Source organism: Scyliorhinus canicula, chromosome 14 (assembly GCF_902713615.1).
Source record: "Scyliorhinus canicula chromosome 14, sScyCan1.1, whole genome shotgun sequence".
Taxonomy (NCBI): domain Eukaryota; kingdom Metazoa; phylum Chordata; class Chondrichthyes; order Carcharhiniformes; family Scyliorhinidae; genus Scyliorhinus; species Scyliorhinus canicula.
Genome location: NC_052159.1, coordinates 65,742,055 through 65,763,724, shown reverse-complemented (window position 1 = coordinate 65,763,724; position 21,670 = coordinate 65,742,055). Strand labels below are relative to the sequence as shown.

The following is a 21,670-nucleotide window of genomic DNA, read 5'->3' as shown; positions in this document are numbered from 1 at the left end:
GATCCCAGGTACCAACCCATGCTGCAAGCTCACCCACCTTATTCCGGATGCTCCTGGCGGTGAAGTAGACACACTTCAAACCAGCGTCTTGCTTGCCGGTGCCCTCTTTCAAACTTTTAACCCTATCCCTGACCTCACTACTCTCAACATCCTGTACATTGGGACTACAATTTAGGTTCCCATCCCCCTGCTGAATTAGTTTACACCCCCCCCCCCCCCCCCCACGAAGAGCACTAGCAAATCTCCCCCCCCAGGATATTGGTACCCCTCTGGTTCAGGTGAAGACCATCCTGTTTGTAGAAGTCCCACCTACCCCAGAATGAGCCCCAATTATCCAGGAAACCAAAACCCTCCCTCTTGCACCATCCCTGTAGCCACGTGTTCAACTCCTCTCTCTCCTTATTTCTCACTTCGCTAGCACGTGGCACGGGTAACAACCCAGAGATAACAACTCTGTTTGTTCTAGCTCTCAGCTTCCACCCTAGCTCCCTGAATTTCTGTCTCAAATCCCCCATCTCTCTTCCTACCTATGTCGTTGGTACCTATGTGGATCACGACTTGGGGCTGCTCCCCCTTCCCCTTAAGGATCCCAAAAACACGATCAGAGACATCACGAACCCTGGCACCTGGGAGGCAACACACCAACCGTGAGTCTCTTTCGTTCCCACAGAACCTCCTGTCTGTTCCTCTAACTATGGAGTCCCCAATGACAAGTGCTCCGTTCCTCTTCTCCCTTCCCTTCTGAGCAACAGGGACAGACTCTGTGCCTACTCTCTGCCCCATTGCTTACCCCTGGTAAGTCATCCCCCACAACAGTATCCAAAACAGTATATTTGTTATTGAGTGGAACGACCACAGGGGATCCCTGCACTGCCTGCCGGTTCCCTCTCCCTCCCCTGACGGTAACCCATCTACCTTCTTCTTTTACCTGAGGTGTGACTACCTCCCTATAACTCCTCTCAGTAACCCCCTCCGTCTCCCGAATGATCCGAAGTTCATCCAGCTCCAGCTGCAGGTCCCTAACGCGGTTCTCGAGGAGCTGGAGTTGGGTGCACTTCCCGCAGATGTAGTCAGCAGGGACACTTGAGGTGACCCTTTCCTCCCACATTCTGCAGGAGGAACATTCAACTGCCCTAACCTCCATTCCCACTGAACTAACTTCCCAACTACTGAAAACTATTTTTAAAAAACTTGTTAGTTTAGCAATCTGACGGACAGAACTTTTTGTTTTAGTGTTTCGGGGAAAGTTGTCACTCGAGAACAGCCCCTTCACAAACCACCTTCAACTTACGCTGACCGCACTGCACGTATGCAAATCTCCCCAGAACAGCCAATCAGAAGCTCTGCTCTGCTGCCCTCCTAACCAAGGTTCCAATCCTGTGATCATTCCACCATTTATCTCATATAGGCATATTGATACCTTCTCCCAGACAATTTGTTTAGATACTCAGATCATAGAAAATAGGTGGTCATTCAGCCCTTCGAGCCTGCTCCGCCATTCATTATGATCATCACGTTCAATACCCTGATCCCGCCTTCCCACCCATATCCTTTGATCCCTTTAGCCCAGGATCTATATCTAATTCCTTCTTGAAATTGCACAATGTTTTGGCCTCAACTCCTTTCTGTTGTAGCCACTTCCAAAGTTTCACCACTCTCTGGGTGAAGAAATTTCTCCTCACCTCAGTCCTAAAAGGTTTATCCCTTATCCTCAAACTATGACCCCTAGTTCTGGACTCCAACACCATCGGGAACATTATTTTTGAATCTACGCTGTCTAATCCTGTTAGAATTTTATAAGTTTCCATGGGATCCCCTCTCTCTTCTAGACTCCAATGAATATCATCCTAACTGACTTAGTCTCTTCTCACATGACAGTCCTACCATCCCATGAATCAGCTGGAAAACCTTCACTGCACTCCCTCCACAGCAAGAACATCTTTCCTCAGATAAGGACACTAAAACTACACACAATACTCAGATGTGGCCTCACCAATGCCCTATACAATTGCAGTAAAACATCTCTATTCTTATTCTCAAATCCTCTCGCTATGAAGGAAAACCTACCATTTGCTTTCTTTACTGCCTGCTGTTGCGCTTTCAGCGACTGTCACACGAGGACATAAAGGTCTTGCTGAGTATCCACCTCTCTCAATTCACACTAATTTGAATAATAATCCATCTTCCTATTTTTGCTACTGAAATGGATAACTTCACATTCATCCACATTATACAGCATACACTGCATCTGCCATGCATTGGATCACTCACTCAGCCTGTCCAAATCCTGCCTGAAGCATCTCTGCATCGTGAACTTAGATAGGGTGATCTTTCCATGGGCCGGTGCAGACTCGATGGGCTGAATGGCCTACTTCTGCACAGCAAATTCTAATCTAGGACAAAAGTTCGGCACAACATCGGGGGCCGAAGGGCCTGTTCTGTGTTGTATTTTCTATGTTCCTCCTCACAACTCCTCTCCCACCCAACTTTATATCATCTGCAAATCTTGAGATAATACATTTATAGTTCCTTCGTCCAAATCATTAATATATAATATGAACAGTTGGGGTCCTAGCACCGATCCCTGTGATATGCTACTATTCACTGCCTGTCAATCAGAAAAAGACCCATTTATCATTTATTCAAACATTTTGCTTCCTGTCTGCTAACCCCCCTTCCATCTATCTCAAGGCACTAACTGTAATCCCATGCACTTTTAACTTTATATATTAATCTGCTATGTGAGACCTTGTGGAAAGCCTTCTGGAAATCCAAATCAATAACATCTACCAGTTCTCCTGCTCAACTCGATTAGTTACATCTTCAAAGAATTCTAGTAGATTTGGCAAGCAAGATTTTCCTTTTCTAAATCCATGCTGACTTTGTCTGATTACACCACTGCTTTCCAAATGCTGTGCTATGAAATCCTTGATAAAGACAAGCTTTCAGGACTTATGGGAGGAAACCGGAGCACCCAGAGGAAACCCAGGCAGACTCCGCACAGACAGTGACCCAAGCTGGGAATCGAACAGGGGATCCTGTCACTGTGAAGCAACAGTGCTCACCACTATGCTACCATGCCGCCCACGAGTCAACTGACCCTCCCTTAACTGAGTTAAGGGGAACAAGACTGTTAAAGATAGAGATGAAGCAGTAATTGAGCACATCAACAGCAGAAGAATGACTGAGGTAGAGAGGGGATGTTTAAGGGAATATGTAAGGGAGCTGGGAAGATTGTGGTGGTAAGAGAAAAGGTTAGAAAGCGTCCTCCATGTAATCTCGACCTTAAAAATGAAGAAATCAAGGGAGGCTGAAGAGCTAGTCTTGGGCATGAATTACAGAGTTTAAGCAAAGGGTGAGATTGAGCAAGGTGAGATTGAGCAAGGAAAGGTATCTGGAGACAAAATATAAGGGGAGTCAAGTCACTAAAAATGAGTTTCTACATCACGAGGTGAGCAAGGCAGCATGGAAGGACAACGCTTTATGATTATTTTATGTGAAAGGTAGAAAGGATAGAAGGTGGGGAGGTATTCATAGGAGATGAAAATGCCAACAAGTAAGGGGATGAAGACATGATAGGACATAATGACTTATCATGGCAATTTGTGAGGGCAAGTGGTGGGATGTGCAGCAAGGCTTCAATGGGCAGAATGGGGGAAAGAACCAATGGTAAGGGCTTGATTGTTGATCAATGATCAGCTGGTGAGGGTATCTGAGGGAAGAACAGTGAAAGAGGCAGAAAGACTAGGGAGTGGATGACATGGGTTTAACTCTCAAATGGCAAGCTGGTGGCTAGGAGTGGAAAATGAGCAAACAAAAATTAAACAAATTTGTTTCAAAATTAAAATCAGTTTCATAATAGAAATCATGGAAATTTAGGGTCGCTACTTGGTCCATTGTGTCCAGGCCAGCTGAAAAGATATTATCCAGTCTTATTTCAAATCCAAACCCATATCTGCAGCAATGTGAATATCCAAGTACTTTATAAACGCAGAATTCTGCTTCTACCACCCTTTCACTCACAGAATTTCAGACCATCATCATCACTACCACCCCTCTAGGTGAAAACATTTCTCAACTCCACCTTCTGCCAATTACTTTAAATCTATGCTACCTGATTATTGGCCTCGTGCCAAGGGATATAGATTCCCTTATCCATCCTATTTAGACCCCTCAATTTTATAAACCTCAATTAGGTTTCCTGTCATTTTCCTCTGCTCCAAAAGAAAACAACACCAGTGTATCCAGTCTTTCCTCATTACAAAAAATCTCCAGTCCTAGCAACACCCTCATACTAGAACCCGAGGGCACAGCCTCAGACTGGTCCTTGATTAATAAGGGGATCAGGGGCTACGGGGAGAAGGCAGAATGGGGATGAGAAACATATCAGCCATGATTGAATGCTGGAGCAGACTCGATGGGCCGAATGGCCTAATTCTGCCCCTATGTCTTATGGTCTTATGACCGCTTACACCCTTTCAAATAATATTATATCTTTTCTACAACAAGGTGACCACAACAGTAAGCAGTGGCCAAAGCACAATCGTGCACAGTTCTCACATAACTTCCTGCTCTTATATTCTATGCCTCAATTAATAAAGGAAAGTATCCTCTCTGCCTTCTTAACAACCTCATCTATCGTCATAAGAACTAGGAGCAGGAGTAGGCCATCTGGCCCCTCGAGCCTGCTCCTCCATTCAATGAGATCATGGCTGATCGTTTTTGGACTCAGCTCCACTTTCTGCACATTAGCTACATGCTGTCAGGACTTCGGCAGGTCGGAGGCGGAGAATAGCGGAGCAGGCCTCTGGCAATGGCCCAGGTAGGTCCCAGGCGACGCAAGGTGTACGCCGTTGTTCAGGGCCCTCAGAATCGGGGAACTGGCACAAGTCCCAATTTCTTGTAGGAAAATGGATTCTCAGCCCCTTCGACGGCCACGATTTCGGCGTCGGGCTGCGGAGAATCCACCTCAGTGTTTTTCAAACTTTATTTCTCCCAGCACCCACGACTTTTGTGACCCATTCCGGCCGGCCGGCTGACCTTTGTGACCCACGCCATGTTCGCTTACGTTTAATGCTAAGGGGAGCCTGCTTGGTCCTCATGATCTCACTTAAAATCAGGTTCAAAGGAGGAGAGGGCAATGCACATATCTCGTACAGAGGTCAGCCAGTTCCTTTGTGCCGCCTTCATCTTTATAAAAACGGAAAACCCAACCTCACACATGTAGGCCGTTATGAAGGGCAATAGCAACAAAATGCTTGTTTTACTCAGCACTGGACACTCCTGGTAGATGCTACACCAGTATGCTGACGGCTCTTTGACCTTTGACATGTTTTTAATGTGATATTACATGTCAGCTACAGCAGAAAGTTTTTTTTAATTTGGAGTTAGCTCCAAGTTAATAACTGACTCTGGGGTCTCAAACTCGAAAATGAATTTTTCGCCAAACACTTTCTTCCAAAATTTGAAATTTCTCCTATCATTTGCCAGTACGTCCCTGCAAGAACACATGGGGCAGTATTCTCCGCCTGCTCCAAAAAGCACGGAGGCCGTCGTGAAATCGGCCGAGGTTCACGACGGCCTCGGGGCCCGCTCCCCGCACCTAATTCACCCCCACCCGGAGGGCTAGGAGCGGGCCCCCGTCGTTCCCGGCCACGACCTTGGCCAAATGACGCCCGAACGGCACTTCGCGGATATCATCCGCGCATGCGCGGATGACATCAGCGCGCCGACGACACAAACCCGCGCATGCGCGGTGCCGTCTTTCTCCACCGCCGCCCAGCAAGACGTGGCAGCTTGATCTTGCCGGGCGGCGGAGGGGAAAAAGTGCGTCCGTTTTGGACGCAGGCCCGAACATCCGTTGGCACCGATCGCGAGCCTGTCCCCTCCAGAGCACAGTCGCGGTGCTCCCTTCCCAATAGGGCCCCTGGGTGCCCCAAACGGGCATCCGGCGCCCGTTTCACGAATGCAGCGACCAGGTGCGGTTGCTGCCGTGGTGAAACGGGTGTGAAGGGCCGGCCACTCGGCCCATCGGGCTCGGAGAATCGCGGCAATTTTTCCGGGGGGGGGGGGGGGAAGAGAATCGCGGGGGCGCCGGGGGAGCGTAAAAAATGGCGGGAGGCCCTCCCACAATTCTCTCACGCCACGTGGGGAGTGGAGAATTGCGCCCAAGGGCTTTTCATCCTTATTTGCATTGGCATAATTGACAAAACCATACCTCAAGAAATCATCTTTATACTGCTTTGGGGCAGCACGGTAGCATAGGGGGCAGCACGGTAGCATAGTGGTTAGCATCAATGCTTCACAGCTCCAGGGTCCCAGGTTCGGTTCCCGGCTGGGTCACTGTCTGTGCGGAGTCTGCACGTCCTCCCCGTGTGTGCGTGGGTTTCCTCCGGGTGCTCCGGTTTCCTCCCACAGTCCAAAGATGTGCGGGTTAGGTGGATTGGCCATGCTAAATTGCCCGTAGTGTCCTAAAAAGTAAGGTTAAGGGGGAGTTGTTGGGTTACGGGTATAGGGTGGATATGTGAGTTTGAGTAGGGTGATCATTGCTCGGCACAACATCGAGGGCCGAAGGGCCTGTTCTGTGCTGTACTGTTCTAAAAAAAAATCTACTGCTTTGTTCCCAAAGTTTCTTCTTTATAGGCTGTTAACCTGAGGCACTGCAGCTCTGTACAGTGCTAACACTAGCACTGTTCTGTCCTGCCCTGGACTCTCCTTAGCAGCTCTCTCCATCAGATTCTGTTGTAAGAAACTGTCCAATGGGTAAATTGCCTTTTTGAGTCTCTGGCCATCTCTGACTTTAAAAAAAACATTCATCTTCACAGTTCACTTGCCTTGCTTGCCAGCAGCTGGAAAATGGAAGTAACACTGCTCCATGATTTGGCAATGGCACGTACCTTGACATCAAGTGTGCGTGCAGGGCACGTGACCCACTCACTGCTGACACTTCTATCCAGAACATTCCATATGCCTTATTTAACTTTCATTTTAAAGGTGGCAGCGGCCACCATTCTCAACGTAAAAGCTGGTAGCGGCCGTGAGGCGCTTCTCCCACGGCCAGGCGCACCGTGTGAACCACACGACCGATTGTTTTGTGACACCCGTGAGTCCCGACCCGCACTTTGAGAAACCCTGTTCTAGAATACAGTTTATAGCCTAAAGAACAGATTGAAACTACAGTTTGCATGGTCAACTGACCCATTAAACCTCTGTATTTAATGGCTCATTACTTCTGCAATTATAGCATTCTTTTCCTTCCAGTAATCAACACAGTCTTACCTGAAAGTTAAGATATTGGGGGTTGCAGCAAATTTATCAATATTTAGGGTGTGTGCACACACACGAGTTGCGTTAACGCAAAGAGCTGTCCATCTCAATGCAACCCAGTAAATAGAGCATTATTTTGGTATATGGTCCTTTTGTCGAGAGAAATTTTTAGAAGTTCAAACAATTTAGGATATTTATGTCAAGATTGACACTTCTAATGATCAATTTTTCACGGTACAGCTGCACAATTTACAAAGCAAACAAACACAATTACTATTTTATTATTCACAATTATTCACATGTTTCAACAAATAAATCAATACTTATTTTTTTATAAATTTAGTGTACCCAATTTATTTTTTCCAATTACGGGGCAATTTAGTGTGGCCAATCCACCTACCCTGTACATCTTTGGGTTGTGGGGGGAGAAACCCACACAAACACGGGGAGAATGTGCAAATTCCACACGGTCAGTGACTCAGAGCCGGGGCCGAATCTGGGATCAACGCCATGAGGCAGAAATGCTAACCACTGCGCCACCATGTTGCCCAATAAATCAATACTAATCTATTTTGGGCAAGACTGTATTTATTACCCACCTTGATAAAATCCTATTGATAAAGAGTGTCAAATTACATCACTGGAATTTGCGAAAGGTGGCAAATTTCCTTCCTTGAAGAACAAGAATAAACCAGGTATATTTCAATAATAATTTGGCACCATCTACAGTCATCTTCTAGTTCCAATCCACAAAATGAACACATCTATTGAATTGAATTCCACAATTTTACATGGTGGGATTTGAACAATTATTCTGAGTTAATAAGCCAGTGACATAACTACCAATCCAGTATCACAATTACTACCAATCCAGTATCATAATTAGTAAGTTATGATGCGCCAAGATATGTACTTTAAACACTCCTCTGGATCAACATATAATAACATGGAACTTTTTCTTTAAAAATTATTTTCCAATGTGAGAATAGATTCCATATTTATATTGCAAAATGTTCCACATTAATAAAAGCTCTGGCATTAGCCACAAACACAACCAAAGATTTACTGCTGTGGTCATTCCGGTCTTCATTGCCAAATGTGCCTATATTTGCAGGTTTTGGGCACAGGTATCTTATTCACAATATGATCATGTGACATTGACTTGAAAGAAAAGAGGCAATAGCTAGTACAAATAATACTAGTTGCCCAAACATATTGTTGTGGAGTCTGCTATTTGGTAATGCAACAATCAGTCATAATCACCACTCCTTCATTCTATGCAGTGAGAACAGAATCTATTTCAAACTTAACCAATGTGGGATCTTTTTCCTTTGCATACCAGATAGAGCTTCCGTTGCTGTTCAAACATAGCACCTTAAAGCTATGCAGTGAAATTGCAATGAGTCAAACTTGGATGACAAAATGGTTATGTCAAAGTCTCACAGAACGACGTCAGTGTAAACTCCGCACTGGTGACTTTGGATTGGTTGTACATGTCCAAGCTTGCCATATGATTGAAAAGACAATCAGAGTGGATTTAAATCACACAAGAGCGTGAAATCATGGCACCTTGGACAAGCCATCATTTGACAGGGAGATCTCCTGGTGAAAGATCATGCAAGTATGACTAAACCTGTGAGAAAGTTAAGAGATGAAGTTGTTACAGCAAGTAGAAAATGTAGAAAAAGTAGATATCGCAAAGCAATGGGAGATTCACCATCATGAAACACAAGGCAAACATCTTGGAACAGACGGACACTCATGAATTCCTCCTGCAAGGAAGAAGATGAAAACGGCTGCCCATTCAAAAGTTGAAGAAGCTCTGCTAATGTGGTTCAAGGCAGCCCAAGCAGAGAACATTTCCACCTTCAGTCCAATCCTTTTACAAGGTTGGGCCATTGCAAGGTATGAAAAATTGAATAAACTTTTCACACATTTATTGCTTTACTTGGTTTCCATTTGCGTTTGAATCTATTGTCTTTGGCATCGACCACATTTGGACGCCTAATGTAGACATATAAAAATTACAGAGATGTATTCATGTGGGAATGAGGCCATCTCGGCTATCACACAACTTTACTTAACAAGAACTTATGGGTGAATCCCCTCGGATTCAACTCATCAGATTACACTATAAATGATCCCAAAGTCCAGAGGCTGGATGTTAGATTTCCCCCACCAAAGTAAATACATCTCTATCAGTCCAATCATTTAAACACCTTCATTTGATCACCATTCAACCAACTAGAGTTAGAATAAAATAATCAAGTACTTACCAACACAAAGGATATTAAAGCAAAATCCCTGGGAGGTAGATTTGTTAACTAGTTGATCTGGTAAACTGTCAAATCCAACGTGGCCTGACAAGGAAAGTGGGCGGACACTTTCACCCTGCAAGAGAAAACAATAGCTAATCGACAATTAAAATATTCTTATAGCTTCTAACTGTTTCCTAACATAGTGGAATCACATATCTACTGTCAGAAGTAATTCTATCACAGACTAAACTTCCCTGAATATTGCCTATAATATTTTACACTGTAACTAGATACAAAGCAAAAAATGCCAAAATTAACCAAACGAAGTCCGCCGTTATAAGAGTTTCCTTCATGGAATTTCCCCACCCTACTATTAGCTTCTATAAGTTCCTTCACTTAAAATCAGAAAAACTCAGTGTTGTTAATATCTAATATCTTTAACCTTTCTTCTCAAAAAGAGATCAACAGCTCCAATTAAAGGATGAATTAATCTCCAAACAGTTCTACATAGCCACCATCCAGTCAGCACGATAGTGGTGGGAGGCGGTGTGTTAGACTTGTCAATTTCAAACTTCTGAGATTTTGGAATGTCTCAAGTACCACTGTCATCGCAGAAATTAGTATTCAGAAGTCAAGCCAACACCACAGAATGAAGCCATTCAGGCCATTACACCTGCAAACCTTTCATTACCATTTTACATACACCAAAACCTCCATGTAGCCATCAGCTGAGAAAATGACACCAACGTAACTGGAAAGTGTATTTTTAAGCCAGTATCCAAGATTCAATCTGCAATGATGGGTCTTTACATCACCTTCTGTAATGTTGTGTCTAACCCCTGCCTTCAGCCTAACATAAATGTTGAGCTAATTTGCATGTTATAATGGTAAAAGCAAATTATTGCAGATGCTGGAATCTGAAACAAAAACAGAAAATGTTGGACAATGTTTGCAGGTCTGACAACATCTGTGGAGAGTGAACAGAGCTAACGTTTCGAGTCACAGAGTCATCCAGACTGGAAACATTAGCTCTGTTCTCTTTCCACACCAAAAATCGCAAGGCTTTTTACTCTTATGTGAGAAATAAAAGAATGACCAGGGCGAGGTTAGGGCCGGTCAAGGACAGTAGTGGGAACTTGTGCATGGAGTCAGAAGAGATAAGAGAAGGGTTGAATGAATACTTTTCTTCACTGTTCACCGAGGAAAGGGGCTATGCTTTTGAGGATGAGTGCGCGATACAGGTGGGTAGGCTGGAGGAGGTAGATGTTCTGAGGTTTCAGCAATTTTGAAAAACCTGAGGGTCGACAAGTCCCCTTGGCCAGATGGGATATATGCTAGGATTCTTTGGGAGGCAAGGGATGACATTGCAGAGCCTTTGGCTTTGATCTTTGGGTCCTCACTGTCCACGGGGGTAGCGCCAGAGGACTGGAGAGTGGCAAATGTTGTTCCTCTGTTCAAGAAAGGGAATAGGAATGACCCTATTAATTATAGGCCGGTTAGTCTTACTTCGGTGGTCCGTAAGTTAATGGAAAGGGTCCTGAGGGATAGGATTAATGACCATTTGGAAAGATGGAGCTTGATCCGGGATTGTCATTACGGATTAGTAAAAGCTAAGTCTTGCCTCACAAATTTGATTGAATTCTTTAAGGAGGTAACCAAGTATGTAGATGAAGGTACAGCAGCTGACGTCGTATACATTGATTTTGGTAAGGCATTTGATAAGGTTCCCCATGGTCGGCTTATGAACAAAGTAAGGAGGTGTGGGATAGAAGGAAATTTGGTCAATTGGATAAGTAACAGGCTATCACATAGAAGACAGAGGTGGATGGAAAATTTGCTGATGACACCAAAATTGGTGGAGTAGTGGATGAGGTGGAGGGCTGTTGTAAGCTCCAAAGAGACATTGATAGGATGCAGAGCTGGGCCGAAAAATGGCAGATGGAATTTAACCCTGATAAGTGCGAGGTGATTCATTTTGGTACGACAAATTTGAATGCGGATTACAGGGTCAATGGCAGGGTTCTGAGGAATGTGGAGGAACAGAGAGATCTTGGGATTCATGTCCACAGATCTCTGAAGGTTGCCACTCAAGTGGATAGAGCCGTGAAGGTCTATAGCGTTTATTAACAGGGGGCTTGAGTTTAAGAGCCGTGGGGTTATGTTGCAACTGTACAGGACCCTGGTGAGACCACATTTGGAGTATTCTGTGCAGTTCTGGTCACCTCATTATAGGAAGGATGTGGAAGCATTGGAAAGGGTGCAAAGGAGATTTACCAGGATGCTGCTTGGATTGGAGGGTAGGTCTTATGAGGAAAGGTTGAGGGAGCTAGGGCTTTTCTCTTTGGAGCGAAGGAGGATGAGAGGTGACTTAATAGAGGTTTATAAGATATGGGGAATAGATAGAGTGGACGTTCAGAGACTATTTCCTTGGGTGGATGTAGCTGTTACAGGGGGGCATAACTATAAGGTTCGGGGTGGGAGATATAGGAGGGATGTCAGAGGTAGGTTCTTTACTCAGAGAGTGATTAGAGTGTGGAATGAACAGCCTGCTGTGATAGTGGAGTTGGATACTTTAGGAACTTTCAAGCGGCTATTGGATAGGCAAATGGAGCCAGAATGACAGGGAGTGGGATAGTTTGATCTTGATTTCAGACAAAGCTCGGCACGATATCGACGGCTGAAGGGCTTGTTCTGTGCTGTACTGTTCTATGTATGCCGTCAGACCTGCTGAGATTGTTCAGCATTTTCTGTTTTTGTTATATTGATACTTACACTCTTTTTATTAGAACTACATTTGCAATCTTCCATTATGATATGACTTTTCAATAATGTTTAATTTGTTGTCATATATAAAGTACAGGAGTAATGTTGTAATATGAGCATGTAGAAATGTGCAATTGGGAAAACAATCAGAAACTCTGATTAACTGCAAATCTGATTCCAAGTGCACTTGAATGGTTTGAAAAGGAAATTGGATGGGGACTGAACTAAACTCAGGCGACTATGGGACAGTGCACAGGAAACCAGATCAGTTGGGTTACTCCACAGGAAGCTGGCAGGGACATGGGGCCAAATGGTCTCTTGTGGCATAATGACTATGATTTGCAAAGAAAAAATTGTTAACTGATATGCTCATGGGCATCAAAATACTGATTGGCCAATTAGGAAAATAAATAAATGTGGAGTTTTCTTGATGGCTCAGTTGGTATACAGAAGATAGCTAATCTGCGGCACATCACTTCAATGCGCAGTACTCTTGCCTGGGTTTGTGAGCTGAACACGAGCATGAAAGCATGAAATGAACTTTTGCACCTTTCGTGTGATGAATTAAACAAAGTCTTTGACTGCCTGTCTGGATATAGAGGATTATATGGTACCATCAGCTCCTGCACAGAAATCATACAACGGAATGGACTGTAAATTATACTATATGCAATTCAGCAAAACCAATGGCCGGGATTCTCTGGGAGTACTTTACTCTGGCGCCAGTTCAGAGACCTGATTCTTGGGTCCGGAGAGTGGGGGGGCAGCATGGCTCTGGATCAGCCCACGCCGCTCCAGCTGCCGCTCCCGGCATCGACCTGGTGCCATGGGGTCAGCGCATGCGCAGTTGGGCCGCCACCAACTAGCGCATGTGCAGTGGCCTTCTTCCCCGCGCCGACCCCGACGCCAAATGGCGCAGGGATACAGGAGACGGCGTGGAGGAAAGGAAGCCCCTCAACAGAGAGGCCAGCCCGCCGATCAGTGGGCCCCAATCGCGGACCAGGCTACTAGGGAGGCACTCCCCGGGTTGGACCCCCCTTCCCCCCAACAGGCCGCCCTCAGATCCTTCAACCCCGAGGTACCGCCGGCCCAGAGCATGTTAGAACGGTGCCGGCGGGACTCGGACTTTTTCGGACGGCCGCTCGTCCCATCTGGGCCGGAAAATCGCGGCGCCGCCGGAGGATCGCCACTACGGCCGTTTGCGGCGATTCTCCGTGCGGCCTGGCGTCATGCATGTCCGCCCATTTATTCACGGGCGGGAGAATAGCGTCCTGGCATCGGGTCCGCACAGAGAGATTCACGCCCCCCCCCGCCCCCCCCCCCCGCCAATTCTCCGACCCGGATTAGGGGCTTGTTTAACACAGGGCTAAATAGCTGGCTTTTAAAGCAGACCAAGGCAGGCCAGCAGCGCGGGTTCAATTCCCGTACCAGCCTCTCCGAACAGGCGCCGGAATGTGGCGACTAGGGGCTTTTCACAGTAACTTCATTTGAAGCCTACTTGTGACTATAAGCGATTTTCATTTCATTTCATTTTCAGCAGGTGGGCTGCAGAAAGACTTGGCTAGGAGGGTGGGCATAGAAGTGGCAGATGGGGAAAAGTGTGAGGTTATGCACTTTGGAAGGAGAAATGGAGGCATAGACTATTTTCTAAATGAGAAGCACAAAGGGACTTGGGAGTCCTTGTTTACGATTCACTTAAGGTTAACGTGCAGGTTCAGTCAGCACTTAGGAAGGCAAATATAATGTTAGCATTCATGTTGAAAGGGCTAGAATACAAGACCAGGTATGTACTTCTGAGGCTATATAAAGCTCTGGACAGACCCCATTTGGAGTATTGTGAGCAATTTTAGCCCCATATCTAAGGAAGGATGTGCTGGCCTTGGAAAGGATCCAGAGGAGATTCACAAGAATGATCTCTGGAATGAAGAGCTTGTCGTATTAAGAACGGTTGAGTACTCTGGGTCTGTACTCGTTAAGAGTTTAGAAGGATGAGGGAGGATCTTATTGAAACTTACAGGATACTGCGAGGCCTGGATAGAGCGGACGTGGAGAGGGTGTTTCCACTTGTAGGAAAAACTAGAAGCAGGGGACATAATCTCAGACTAAACATAGAATATAGAACAGTATAGCACGATATCGACGGCCGAAGGGCTTGTTCTGTGCTGTATTGAATAGCGGAGCAGACTCGATGGACCGAGTGGCCTAATTCTGCTCCTATGTCTTATGGTCTATATAGATTTCTTGGGGCAGCATGTGGTGCAGTGGTTAGCACTGGGACAGCTGTTCTGAGGACACGGGTTCGAATCCCGGCCCTGGGTCACTGTCCGTGTGGAGTTTGCACATTCTCCCCATGTCTGCGTGAGTTTCATTCCCACAACTCAAAAGGTGTGCATGTTAGGTGGATTGACCACACTAAATTGCCCCTTAATTGGAAAAATAAAATAATCGGGTACTCTAAATTTATATTTAAAAAATAGATTTCTTGAGGTATGGGTTTATAAAATTGTGCCATAGCAAATCAGGATGCAAAGTTTGTGTGCATTATATACAGGAAAATTCTGGCAAATTAAAGATTAAAACTCAAAAGTTCAAAGGGATTTCAAAACTAAGCATGGCGAGAGTTCGAGGATAAACCTCTTGATTTTTGTTTCAATGGATGCAGTGCGATCTTAAACCAGCTGACGTCCTTATCAGAAACTGAATAACAAAGCAAGTGAGACTGTGAGGACCAAGCAGGCTCACCTGTCACATTAAAAGGTAAGAGAAAATGGTGCATTGAGATGTTCCGGTGGCATGGCTGCGAAGGTCAGCCAGCGTGGGTCTTGAAGGTAGGCCGGCGTGGAACCAGAGGATGGTCAGTTGGTAAAAATGCACGGAGGAAAGGAGGCCCCCCGACAGAGGGGGGAAAAAGTTTGAAAAACACTGGTGCAATTCACTATCGCAGGACATCCCAAAGTATTTTTTTAAATAATAAATTTAGAGTACCCAATTATTGTTTTTCCCAATTAAGGGGCAATTTAGCATGGCCATTCCACCTAACCTGCACATCTGAGTTGTGGGGGTGAAACCCATGCAGACACGGGAGAATGGTGCAAACTCCACATAGACACTAACCCAGGGCCGTGATCGAACCTGGGTCGTCAGCACGGTAGGCGGCAGTGCTAACCACTGCGCCACCCTTTAAAATTAATTTTGATACAAAGTTTAAAACTACAACATTTCAAGTCACTACTATAATGTAGGAAGCATAGTAGCAAAGTTGTGCAAACTCTCACAAATAGATAAATATTGGCCAGGACACCAGGGATAACTCCCCGCCTCTTCTTCAAAATAGTGCCATAGGATCTTTTGCATCTACCGGAGAAGGTAGACGGAGCCTTGGTTTAACTTCACATCTGAAAGACAACACCTTCAGCAATACAATACTCCCTCAGTATTGCACTGGAGTGTCAGCCTAAATTTGTGTGTTCAAGTCCCAGGGTGGGGTTTGAACCCACAATCTTTTGACTCAGGTAAGAGTGCTTCTAACCAAACCACAGATTACACCTTTTGTTCGGCATATAGTCCCTGTCCAGTTCAGAAGCTTTTATAACATAGCTATCAGAATCAGCATGGGGGAATGACACTAAATTAATTGCTCATTTGGAGAGTCAATGTAATGGACTGAATGGACAGGCGCCGGAATGTAGCGAATAGGGGCTTTTCACAGTAACTTCATTGAAGCTAACTCGTGACAAGAAGCAATTTTCATTTCATTTTCAACTGTACCTAAGGGGCAAGGAGGTGCGATACACAGATCAGTACTAAACTTATTAGCTTCTACAACTATTTCTGTTAAAGACAGGATTGTTTTTTAAAAAAGCGTTGGGATGATTTATAGATAAGAATTTTAAATTTACACTGAGAGGTGAAGCCAACAGATGAGGAAGGGTCATCTTGGAGTAAGACGGGCAGCAGTGGTAGGAGATGGTCAGTCGAGAGCTGGATCAATTGGACTTTACACAACATTAAGAGACTTAAGCAAGGAATGTTGAATATATGCGTGGTAATGTACATTCCAGAGTCACAATGATGAACAGATTATGGATTGGTTGAGGTTAGCAGTTTTAAAAAACAACAGGGTAATTAAGTTATGATAAGTGGAAAGGCAGAAGGGAATTAGTATCCAAAGAGAGATATTGTTGATCTCAAAAAACTGGCCCAAAAGTAGAGCAAGTGGTCAAGAGTTGAAACTGTTTCCCGAGGGTGGACGAAGGGTTGGTAGAAGGGCTGGGGGCCCCCGATCGGGTTGGAAGAAATAGCAGAAGGGCTGAAGGCCATGCAGTCGGGTAAGGCCCCGGGACCGGAGGGGTACCCAGTGGAGTTTTATAAAAGGTACTCTGGGATACTGGGGTCGCTGCTGACGAGGACATTTAATGAGTCAAGGGAGAGGGGGTGCTTCCCCCGACGATGTCACAGGCCACTATCTCATTGATCCTGAAGCGGGATAAGGACCTGGAGCTATGCGGGTTGCTGGATGTGATCATGATGCCCCCAGAGGATAGGGACGTGGAGGTAGTGGTCACAATGGACGCAGAGAAGGCATTTGATCGGGTGGAATGGGAATATCTGTGGGAGGTACTGGGGCGGTTTGGATTTGGACGGGGCTTCATCGACTGGGTCAGACTGCTGTATCAGGCTCTTGTGCGAGTGTACGGACGAACAGGTTAACATTGGGCTATTTTAGGCTGCACCGGGGGATGTGGCAGGGATGCCCCCTCTCCCCACTGCTGTTCGTACTGGCCATAGAGCTGCTCCTATATGTTTCAGACCCACAAGAAGAGATGGAAGAAATTATGAGGATTCTGGGGGAATTTCGTCGGTTTTCGGGTTCTAAATTGAACATGGGGAAAAGTGAGATGTTCGCGATCTAGTAAAGGGTGCAGGAGAGGCGATTGGAGGAGCTGCTGTTTAGAGTGGTAGGGGAAAGCTTTCGGTACCTAGGCATCCAGGTGGCACGGGATTGGGAACAGCTACACGAGTTAAATCTGGCCCGACTAGTAGACCAAATGAAGGAAGATTTTCAAAGGTGGGACGTGCTCCCATTGTTACTGGCTGGGAGGGTAGAGACAGTGAAAATGATGGTCCTCCCAAGATTCCTGCTTATTTTTCAGTGTCTCCCCATCTTTATTTCATGGTCCTTCTTTAAACGGGTCAATAAGGTGATCTCTGGCTTTGTATGGGCGGGCAAGACCCCGCAAGTAAAAAAGGGAATGCTGGGGCGCAGCCGGGGTGGTGGGCTGCCGAACTTTAGTAATTATTATTGGGCGACGAATGTAGCCATGATTAGAAAGGGGGGGGTGTCGGTGTGCGAGCGAGTAGAGGTGGCATACTGCAAGGGCACTAGTTTGGGGGCATTGGTAATGGCGCCTCCCGTTCCCACCGGTCCAGTACTCCACCAGCCCCGTGGTGGTAGCGGCCCAGAGAGTCTGGGGGCAATAGAGGAGACATATGGGAGCATCGGTCTGGTCTCCAATCTGCAATAATTACCAGTTTGCCCCGGGGAGACTAGATGGAGGGTTCTGGGGATGGCAGAAAGCAGGGATCGAGAGGATGGGAGATATGTTCATAGAGGGGAGCTTTCCCAGCCTGAGGTAGTTGGAGAAGAAATTTGAATTGCGGGAGGGAATGAGTTTAGGTGCCTGCAGGCGCGGGACTTCCTACGCAGGCAGGTCTCAACTTTCCCGCTCCTACCGCCAAGGGGAATACAGGACAGGGTAGTTTCCAGAATGTGGGTGGGAGAAGGGAGGGTTTTGGACATTTACAAGGAATTCATGGGGTCAGACTGGGGAACTGAAACATAAATGGGAAGAGGAGCTAGGAAGAGAGATAGAGGACAATCTGTAGGCGGACGAGTTGAATCAACGTGTCCACAACAACGTGCCAGGCTCAGCCTGATAGAGTTTAAGGTCATTCACCGGGCCCACATGACAGTGGCCCGGATGAGCAGGTTCTTTGGGGTAGAGGAAGTGCGCAAGGTGTGAGGGAGGACCAGCGAACCATGTTCATATGTTCTGGGAATGCCCGAAGCTTAGGGGATTCTGTCAGGGATTTTGTGGATGTCATGTCCAAGGTGTTAAAAACAAGGGTGGCACTGAGTCCAGAGGTGCCGATTTTCGGAGTGTCGGAAGACCCGGGAATCCAGAAGAGGCAGACGTTCTGGCCTTTGCCTCCCTGGTAGCCTGGGAGATGGATATTATTAGCTTGGAGGGACTCAAAAGCCCCCGAAGTCGGAGACCTAGCTAACTAACATGGCTAGCTTTCTCTGTCTGGAGAAAATCAAGTTCGTCCTGAGAGGGTCAATGTTAGGGTTTGTCCGGAGGTGGCAGTCGCTCGTCGATTTTTTGAGGAAAATTAACCGTCAGCAGAAGGGGGGTGGGTTGGGGTTTAGTTTAGTTTAGTTTACAGTATGGTGTTGCAAAAGGTGGGACCTGTGAGGGAAGACAGCTTTTGCACTATATTTATATTTGTATGTACATTGGGCGCGATTCTCCGCAAATGCGGAGAATCGTAAAGGCTGCCGTGGGACAGGCCGTGACCCACGGCAGCCTTCACGGCCACTTCCAGGGCCGATTCTCCCCCCCGGGCGGGGCTAGGAGTGCGGCCCCGTGCGTCATGGCAGCGCGGCCTTGACGACGGTCGTCAAGGCCGCACGTCAAGCGTCACGGCAACTGACGCGGCCAATAATGGCAGCCGCGCATGCGCAGTTGCCGTCTTTCTCCTCAGCCGCCCGGCAAGACGTGGTGGCTTGATCTTGCCGGGCGGCGGAGGGGAAAGAGTGCGTCTGCTTTGGACGCTGGCCCGACAATCGGTGGGCACCAATCGCGGGCCTGTCCCCTCCCGAGCACAGTCGTGGTGCTCCCGTGCCAATCGGGCCTCTAGATGCCCCAAACGGGAATCTGGCGCCCGTTTCACGATGGCAGCGAGCAGGTGTGTTTGCTGCCGTGTTGAAACGGGCGTGAAGGCCCGGCCGCTTGGCCCCGGAGAATCACCGCTTGCCGTAAAAAACGCCGAGCGGCGATTCGTGGCTTGTTTGGGCGTTGGGGGGGGGGGGGAAAGAAAGAGAATCGCAGGAGGGCGTGGAAAATGTCGGGAGGCCCTCCCGCTATTCTCCCACCCGCCGTGGGGGGCAGAGAATCGCGCCCATTGTTTCTTCTGTTGTTGTTGCTACACAACCATAAATACATCAATAAAATGTTTATATAATAAAAAAGTCGAAACAGTTGTCAGGAACGCTGAACTTCACAAGATAGTTATGTTTTAAAATACCCCCTATAAACTAACGCGGAACGGAATGTTCTTGGAAGATAACTTACAAGAAATACCCCAATTATGTTAATTATTTGTAATAGTCAAAAGAGTTAAAGTGAAATCTTAATATCCAGTTTATCTACATTGGTTGTTTGCAAACTTCCTAAACTTCCCATCTCATATAAAGTTATTGGTCTCTACAAGAATTGTAACACAGGGAGGAAGTCGAGCAAATGGGCAACAGGTTTCATGAAGACATGATAGGGGCAGCAGAGTAGCAGTGGTTAGCACAGTTGCAGAGTCCCAGGTTTGATTCCCGGCTTGGGCCACTGTCTGTGTAGTCTGTATGTTCTCCTTGTGACTGCGCGGGTTTCCTCCGGGTGTTCCGGTTTCCTCCCATAGTCCAAAGATATGCAGGTTAGGTGGATTGGCCATGCTAAATTGCCCTTAGTGTCCAAAGAAGGTTAGGTGGGGTTACTGGGTTACGGGGATAGAGGCGTGGGCTTAAGTCAGGTGCTCTTTCCAGGGACCGGTGCAGACACAATAGTCTGAATGGCCTCCTTCTGCATTGTAAATTCTATGATTCTAGGAGTAGCCCACTCATTCCAGAATCTGTTCTGCCTGCCATTCAACAAACTCCTTTGTTCTTCTATACAAAACTTTTCTGCACTTTTTCCTTATTGTTTGATTTCTAGAGTGCGAAGCCTCCACAGCTCTGTGGGGTAGAGAATTTACGATTCACCACCAGTGAATACATTTTTCAATCAGTAATCAATGGTCAACACTTTACCTGGAGATATGGCCACTAGAACATAGAACAGTACAGCACAGAACAGGCCCTTCGGCCCTCGATGTTGTGCCGAGCAAATGATCACCCTACTCAAACCCACGTATCCACCCTATAACCGCTAACCCAACAACCCCCCCCCCCCCCCCCCCCCCTTAACCTTACTTTTTAGGACACTACGGGCAATTTAGCATGGCCAATCCACCTAACTAGTTCTAATGGGGAAACAAATAGACTCACTATAACCACCCAATGAAGCCAAGAATTTTATATCCCAATAACATGTCATTCTTATAAACTCCAAAAACAAGGCCAGTCCACTGAATATCTCTTCAAAAGAACAGCCCTCTTGTTCTAATAATCAATCTACTGAACCTTTGTAACACTCCCAGGCAATATAGCCTTTCATAGATAAAAGACCAAAACTGTACTGAGTATTTGGAATATGATCTCACCAAGGCCCTCTATAGTTGCAGCAAAACTTCATTCCACTTAATACTTCAACCACTTTGAATAAAAAGGTTAACACACTACTTGCTTTCCTAACCGATTGCTAGGCTTTTATTCACATACCAGGGTCACCAAATCTCCGAGAATCAACCCTTACCAATCAACATCCTTCAAAAAGTACTGGCTTGCCTTTCCCCATTCTTTCTACCAAAGTGGATAACTTCATACTTTAATTATAGAACGGTTACAGCAACAAAGAGCCATTTGGCCTGTCACATCTATACTGTTTTTCAGCAAGAACAACGTAGCTAGCCCCAATTACCCAGTTTTTCCCCACAGCATTGCAATTTCTCTCCTCAGGTGCACATCCAATTCCGTTTTGAAACCATGCTTGAATCTGCCTCTACCACACTCTCAGGCAGTGCATTCCAGATCCTAACTAATTGCCGTGTAAAAAATGTTTTCTCCTCATGTCATTGTCGTTCTTTTGCCAAACATCTTAAAATCCTCTGGTTCCCAACTCTTTCACCTTGAAAATTTGCTCCCCCACATCTTTCCCACTAGTTGATGAACACACCCAGTTACAGAATCTACGGCAATCGTCCTTCGGCCCAAACTGGTCCATGCCAACCAAAAAGCCCATCTCAGCTAACCCCATTTGCCAGCATTTGGCCCATGTGCTTCTAAACCTTTCCTATCCATGTATCTGTCCAGTTGCCTTTTAAATGTTGTCAATATCCCTGCCTCAACCACTGCCTCCAGTAGCTCGTTCCACATACATACCATCCTCTGTGTAAAACATTTGCTTCAGGTTCCCATTAATTAATTCCCTCTAACTTAACCTATGCCCTCTAGT

The 21,670-nt window shown here is 46.2% G+C and overlaps 1 protein-coding gene across 3 annotated transcripts in view; it reads right to left on the bottom strand.

Moving 5' to 3' along the window:
• sept10 (septin 10) overlaps positions 1-21,670 on the bottom strand; it is a 100,295-nt gene that overhangs the window by 70,547 nt on the left and 8,078 nt on the right. For all 3 annotated transcript variants that reach the window (XM_038818980.1, XM_038818982.1, XM_038818981.1), the window contains exon 2: positions 9,543-9,657. In XM_038818980.1, the coding sequence (XP_038674908.1) occupies positions 9,543-9,657 (115 nt within the window). The remainder of the gene's footprint in view (positions 1-9,542; positions 9,658-21,670) is intronic.